This window comes from Clarias gariepinus, chromosome 21 (genome assembly GCF_024256425.1).
Source record: "Clarias gariepinus isolate MV-2021 ecotype Netherlands chromosome 21, CGAR_prim_01v2, whole genome shotgun sequence".
Taxonomy (NCBI): Eukaryota; Metazoa; Chordata; class Actinopteri; order Siluriformes; family Clariidae; genus Clarias; species Clarias gariepinus.
Window position 1 is genome coordinate 28,285,001 of NC_071120.1, and position 7,500 is coordinate 28,292,500.

General features: G+C 43.8%; 1 protein-coding gene across 4 annotated transcripts in view; it reads left to right on the top strand.

Moving 5' to 3' along the window:
- Window positions 1-1,463, top strand: part of ap1b1 (adaptor related protein complex 1 subunit beta 1) — an 18,557-nt gene extending 17,094 nt beyond the window's left edge. For all 4 annotated transcript variants that reach the window (XM_053480905.1, XM_053480906.1, XM_053480902.1 and 1 more), the window contains one exon: window positions 661-1,463. In XM_053480905.1, the coding sequence (XP_053336880.1) occupies window positions 661-735 (75 nt within the window). In that variant the 3' untranslated portion in view covers window positions 736-1,463. The remainder of the gene's footprint in view (window positions 1-660) is intronic.
- The last annotated feature ends 6,037 nt before the right edge of the window (window positions 1,464-7,500 follow it).

Below are 7,500 nucleotides of genomic sequence, written 5' to 3' on the forward strand. Positions count from 1 at the left end.
GTGTGTGTGTGTGTGTGTGTGTGTGTGTGTGTGTGTGAGATAGAGGCCGAAAGAGAGGAACAGAAACGGAGAGGGAGAAGATAAGATTCTTATTTTGAAGTCAGTCTGTCTGTGTGTGTGTCAGTCTGTCTGTGTGTGTGTCAGTCTGTCTGTGTGTGTGTCAGTCTGTCTGTGTGTGTGTCAGTCTGTCTGTGTGTGTGTCAGTCTGTCTGTGTGTGTGTCAGTCTGTCTGTGTGTGTGTCAGTCTGTCTGTGTGTGTGTCAGTCTGTCTGTGTGTGTGTCAGTCTGTCTGTGTGTGTGTCAGTCTGTCTGTGTGTGTGTCAGTCTGTCTGTGTGTGTGTCAGTCTGTCTGTGTGTGTGTCAGTCTGTCTGTGTGTGTGTCAGTCTGTGCGTCTCTCAGCTTTGCTCTGCTGCTGTTACTCCACTTCTCTCAGATGCTCAGTTTCAGAGTAACTATTCTGTTCGTCACACACACGGTCTGTATCTGTATCTGTATCTGTGTGTAACGGTGATGTGACTATGTATGTTTATTAAAATGGTGAATTCTAGATGAACACTTAACCTGTGGGAGGCGCTGTGCTGAGACCTTAACATGAAGTCAGCTGACAACCTGAATGACGTCTGATCTCTCCCCCTCCCCCCCCCCCCCCCCCTTCCCAGATGGCGGTGCGGTGTCGCGCCCCTGAGGTCTCCCAGTACGTCTACCAGAGCTTCGAGCTGATCCTCCGTAACTGATCCTCCACAGAGTCGGACTGGAACCCGAACCTGGACCGGACCGGAACCACCGATGCCTCCTCTCATCTCTCTTTCTCAAGAACACGAACACACACACACACACACGTACATCACCCTCAACCTCAACCGCTTTTAATCCCTCCTCCTTCTCCTCTTTTTCTTCTACACTGTTTAGTTTTTAAGAACGTTCAGAGGCTCGGGGTGTATACGGGTCGGGACAGCGCTCACATGTCTACTACTTCATTCTTCATTATTATAGGTGTGTGTGTGTGTGTGTGTGTGTGTGTGTGTGTGAATTCACACAGCAGTCCACTTTTATTAAACATCCTTTAAACTCCTCTGTGTTTCCATCCTGCAGGTTAAAAATTCTCAAAAAAAAATCAAAAAAAGGAAACGCTGTAACCGTGTTCTTTGATCTCAGGATGACGTCGCTAAGAGCTGGAGCTAATCGGTTTAGCGTTTCTAAACCCCAGACTCACCTCAGGAGGCGTTCAGTCCACTAACACTATCACAAACATCTTCGCGCTGTAATCCCGCCTTCATGTGTTTAGGCCACGCCTCTTTCCTGAATGTTAGCCTCGTTAGCCTGATGATCCCGATGTAACACTAAGCAAGTAGAGTACACACACACACACACACACACACACACACGCTGGACCGGTCACGTCTGACTGCCCCAGGGTGACATGTCTCAGGAGTGTATTCTGCCCCCGTGGGCGGGGTGGGGGGGGGGGGGTGATTACTGACGACTGCTGTTTTCCTTTTTTTTTTTTTTGAAGAGATCATTCTATCTGTGTGTGAGTGTGTGTGTGCGCGTGCGTGTATGTGTGTTTTAATAGCTGTAAAAGTAAAGGCTTGCCAGATTCTTATCCTCACCCCACTGTGTGCCGTGTTTTTATTTATCTGTCTGTTTATTTATTTGTTTACATTTTATTAGCCGGAATCTCATTCATTTAATTTACTGTTTTGTTTATATATTTATTATAAAAATGAAAGCCAATACAATAAAACAACAAAGAAGAGCAAAAGGAAAAGAAACAATATATACACAGACATGAAGATAGCGTATAATAAAACAATAAAACAATCACAAAGTTGAGCTTCTAGGCCTTAAAACGACACAGGAAGCGTTAGAGGGAAACAGTTCTCATCACTTTAGGATTAACAGAGTCTTGTAGAGTTTCTGTAGAAATCGTTTTGGGATCCAGGAATAAGGTTTAGAGTCAGTAAGTGTTTGTTTATGGATGTGATCTTTAGCTAGAAGTAAACACTAATTATGTAATATTTTTCCATCTTCTCTCCGTCTAATGGAGTGGGCGTGTTTATTCTTCCCTTCCAACCCGTCACTATTAAACAACTGAAGCGAGTGTTTCTGGTCATCAGCTGTTGATTAGTTTTCTCTTAACAGCTGTTATCGTTTCCATAGTAACGGCTCATTCATGGAGGTGTTTGTGTAACGTCAGTGTAAGGAGTCTCCAGTGTTGGAGGGGAAGCTGAGCGCGATCGGTTTCTCGGTCACATGACCTGCTGTTATTTATTCTGTCTTAACGTTTGAGAGAAACAGAGTGTGTGTGTGTGTGTGTTAAGGGAGCGAGTGTTTAAAGCTTCTGTAACCTCAGTGAGGTCGTGACTCACAGATCTCACACACTCCATCCTGCAGCAGCGTCTCCTGGTGCGGTTCATTTCTCACTTCAGCTCCAAACGGAACCTTTAATCCTCTGTGATGTCACTCAGTGCTTCAGTGCTATTACTGGTGTATAACAGTGCTGAAACAGTGTGCTTTACACTCGCACCACAATGTGCTCGTTCTAATGTTAATAATCGGCCTCGTTACTGCTGTCTGACTAATTAACTGTTAATTAACTTGTTTATGCTGTTGAAAATTTAATTACTTATATTTTTCAAAAGTAAAAGAGCTGGAATGTAATTTAGCGAAACGAGTTAATTGAATGTCGCTCCTTTACGCGTCGTCATGTAGAGCCGATCAGAGCTCCTCCTGTCAGGGCCGTGAGGAGTGGATTGGATTGTGCTAGCAACCGGGAGGTTATGAGTTCAAATCTCAGCAGCATCTAGACCACGTTTCAGGATGAGATCATCTGCAAGAGTGAACTGGAACACATGGACAGCTCGTGTTCCAGCACCGCCGATGTTTCATTAAGGTACAAATAGTAAAAAGGAAGAAATAAAGGAAATCGATATCAGCCTGCAGTCGATACTTTAATTAAAACTCTGATTAGTTTTTAGAAGTTAAAGATTTAGAGCCTGGGTGTGTCGCCTTAACTTTACATGATTCATCGCTGCCTTTTAATTTCCTGTGTGTGTGTGTGTGTGTGTGAGAGAAGGAGAGAGAAGAGAACCTCTCCTGGTGTTTCAACAAACATCTTCATAACAGACCAGAACCCGAGTTAGAATCGGATCAGGACGAGTTTAATGCTTCAGCTCTGGTTTCTTCTCAGGACTCAAGATCATCACTTTAGCATCAAATATACAAATGTATCGTTATATCAGTCTGTAGTTTAGAGCGGCGGTATCAGCACTGTGGGATTATAAAACAGCGCTTTTTTTTAACCTGAAGTAGCATTTTCTGACATACTGGTAGCACTTTATGACGCGCTGTTTTTAACGTTATCCATTAATTCATGAGTCGTCTGTTACATTATATGTGTAAATTATAAAAAAAAATAATAATAAAAAAATGAAAAACTTTCAATACAAAGCATTAACCAAGACCCATGACAGTAGTAGCACGGATTTATGGGCGGGGCACTAAAGCAGAGGAAAGTACTTTAATATATGTGTAAGCGCAGTAAGTTTGGGCAGAACACAAAGTGTGTGTGTATGTGTGTGTGTGTGTTAAAGCTGTTTAGAGAGAACCGTGTGACTGTGGGTTCTTCTGTTCCCAAAGTCCTGAGGTTTTAGTATTTTGTATTTCAGCATCGTACAACGTTACAGATTCTCTTTCAGAGGGAAATGACTGCAGAGAGAATGGACTAATGCAGTGTGTTATCTGTGACGGTGAGACACACTGTCCCGTGGTGAGACTCATCCATACACAGTGTCCTTCATATGAAATGTGATGTTCATCTTTATATCTCAGAGCAGACCAAACTTGGCTTTAAAACTAATAACAGAGCCGAGCCAGACGAGAACCGACGCCCTGTCAGTTTGTGCTGCCTTGTCAAAAAATGCTACTTTCCTGACAGCAGAGTCCATTAATTTAGGAAAAATTGTGTAGTGGATTATCTATACGAAATTAAATAAATAAATAAATGCTAAAATGTAGAAAATATAGATAACAGTAAGTGGGTATTTGTCTATCGGAATGTGCTACCACAATTTTTCAGATAAATGTTATAATAAAGAATCAAAACATGTTCCACTTACTGTCCCATCATCCAGATTGTTGGTAGAAACTGTGAAGATGGACAGACGGACAGTAAGTGAAGTACGTTTTGATCTTTTGACACTTTTTGGTAGCGTATTCTGATAGACAAATGCTCCCAGGATATCATCAATTAAAAATGAATGAAACAAACAGCCGCGTGTTAGCGTTAGCATGCATGGAACTGTTACGTAACAAATAATGATACGTAGGTAGCATGGATCGGCAGGACCTGAGGGAGTCGCGTGAAGGGTTAAACACGTCCGTGCTTTTTGCCTCACGCGCGAGATACGCTTTACACTGAGATGATGAGATCTACTTTCAATTCAATTCAATTCAATTTTATTTGTATAGCGCTTTTAGCAATTTTCATTGCCGCAAAGCAGCTTTACATAGTCAAAAGAATTATTTAAGTTTGTATGAAATGTGAATTTGTATGAATCAAACTGAAATCTACTGACCTTAATGTTTCATCTTAACAAGATAAATGAGAACAACATGCATTTCCATGCTTCTGTCTTCAGCTAAATGAGCAAACACACACACACACACACACACTACCCTTCATGCCGGTGTAAGATCAGAGTCTCGGACTTGGACTGATTTCTGAGTCACTGTGGATCTGAACACCAGGTAATTCAGCAGCGCCACTCGAATCCACTATTGATAATACTATTGTATTTTAATATTTTTAGAAGCACAGAAGCTGATGAAAGGTGCTGAGTAAAATATGAGCTTTTAGCTTTCTGGCACTGGGTGTTACTTTGCTGATTACGTGACGTCCGGTCACGGTTTAGAGACACATCGGAAGAGACAGAATCACATTTTTGTTGGTTTGTGTAAACGGAAACTTTGGCCGAACTCAAGGTTTCAATCTGGGAGACGAAACGCTGAAAAAACTGCAGCCTGAACATCTTTCTTTCCTTAAATAAGAACTTCAGCTCTCGTATCCGCATGCTGCCGTAATCAGGATCTAAATTTATCACTTTGTCTCTGAGCATCTTGAGTTCTTCATGGCACGGATTCCACCAGATGTTTAAAGATTCGTGTCTGGCCTCCGAGTGGTGCAGTGGTAAAGCGCTCGCCCTATCATCCGGAGATCGCTGGTTCGAACCCCGGGTGATGCTGTTTTCCTCTCACAGCCGGAGGCACAGAGAGAGCTGATTGGCCGAGCTCTCTCAGGGGGGAGGGATGAGAGGTACTTGTGCTCCCACATTAGTCACGGCTCTACAGCCAATCAGGGGCGTCTGTGAGCTCGCGCACACGGAAGGAGCGGCTAGCGCTTTCCTCCGAGTGTGTTACTCCGCCCCTAACGGTGCGGTCGGCTCGCGTCACGTGGTTCGGAGGAAACACGGGATAGCTTTCGTCCTCCCGACTGAGTGGTTGTAGTAGCCTTGATGGGTGTGGGAGCCCCCTAGTGACGGGGAGGAATTGGCCACGACTATATTGGGGAGAAAATCAGGGAAAAAAGAATTGGACAGGACTAAATAAAATAAATAAATAAATAAAAATTCGTGTCTGAACATCACCCTGACTGTCCGGGCGAGTCTCGCGGTCTCTCACATCCCTGAGGTGTTCTATTGGATCGAGATCGTCTGATCGAAGGACACTGAAGAACTCAGAGCTCGGCATCCAGGAATCCACTCCGAGACAATATTCGGTGCAGAAATACCACGAGCAGTGATTAGAAGAAGCCGCAGTGATGATTAACGAGGTGTATGTGTGATAAACATTCCCCAGAACCTTACACCCCCTCCACCACCCTGCACTCAGAGACCGAGGTTTATCAGACCTGACTACGGTCCTCCTCTGGTGAACCCAAAGGACCTGAGCGTCCTGTTCTCGGTGAACCTGCTCTGGTCTCCTGCTGTTCCACCTCAACGCTTGTGTGACCTGAGATGCTTTTTTTTGTAGTTATTTATGAAATCAAAATTAATTAAACAAACAGTTAACCATCACACACAATAAACCTGAGAAAATAAACATCACCTGATTTTTTTGTTGTTCTTCTTCTTCCATTTTTATATTGTTTGCGTCTCAACCTTTTTTTTTTCCTTCTAACTTAACTGTCTATATACAGTTTATCATCATGAGGACTGTTATATGAGGACCAAACTTCTTCCTGGTTGAAGACATTAATTAAATGTATAGTTATAAGCTATGAATAAAGATAAATATACACAACAGTACAGTAGAGTCCGGCTTTCAGGAGGTTAAACAAGCCGATCAGGTTCGTCCCGTAATGTGACCTCATATAAGACGAGCCCCTCCCTGGACATGTTCTCAGCTCTGGTGTTGTCTGGAGGGGCGTGGCTCAGGTGTGAAAAACCTATAATTATTCGAGGGGTATTTAAGCTGAAGTATTAACTCCTTTTCATCACACACACACACACACACACACACACACACACACACACACACACACACACACACAAGAAGAAATAGCAGAATAGGGAAACTTTAATTTCTGGTGCTCAGTGACTCAGCTAAGCTCCTGGTGTGTGTGTGTGTGTGTGTGTGTGTGTGTGTGTGCACGTTTTTTTTTGCTTAAAAAAGACCAGTTTATCGATTGCAGAGGTGGCCTCATGGCAGATGAGACCTTGTGTGTGTGTAACCTGCCTCGACTCCACTGCCTTTACGGCTCCGATCTCCTGTTTTATAACCTGAATAAGTGAAGTCAGATCCCTCAGAGACACAACCTACACACCAAACCCCAAGTGTTGAATTAACACACTACAGTGTTTCTGAGGGTCTAAACACCTGAACACAGTGGTGGGTTTCTCGTCTGCCATGTGAAAGGGTTCGGTTTGGTTCGATTCCCACACAAGAACCCCAGTGCCAGTCCCAAGCCCAGAACAACTGTGAGGGTGGAGTCAGGAAGGGGGTCGGGTGTGAAACCTGTGCTGAGCTGTTGTGTGGGTCGGACAGTCCGCTGGGGCGGAGCCTCGACAGGAACAATAGAAACACCAACAGCATCAACAACAACGTTTCTAAAGGTCCAGTAAAAATCCACACTGGAGGCTGAACTGTGTGTCTCTGTAAACAATGCAGCGACACTGGAGCAAAGTGTTGGCACCCGTGTCTGACACACACACACACACACACACAAAATGGGAATTTTCTTCTGGATCAATAAAGTGTCTGTCTGTCTGTCCAAGACATACAAGAGCACGAGCTAACAAACTAACAACTGTGTGTGTGTGTGTGTGTGTGTGTGTGATTATACATTTTTTATTTTTATTTTGTAAAGCGTCTTTTGAGACAGTGACCACTGTTTAAAGCGGTATATAAATAAAATAAAATTGTGTCTAACAGTAACCCCACACAGTATACCGCTCACCCCTGGCTCTAAGCGCGCGCTGCACACCGGGGGTCCGGGCCGG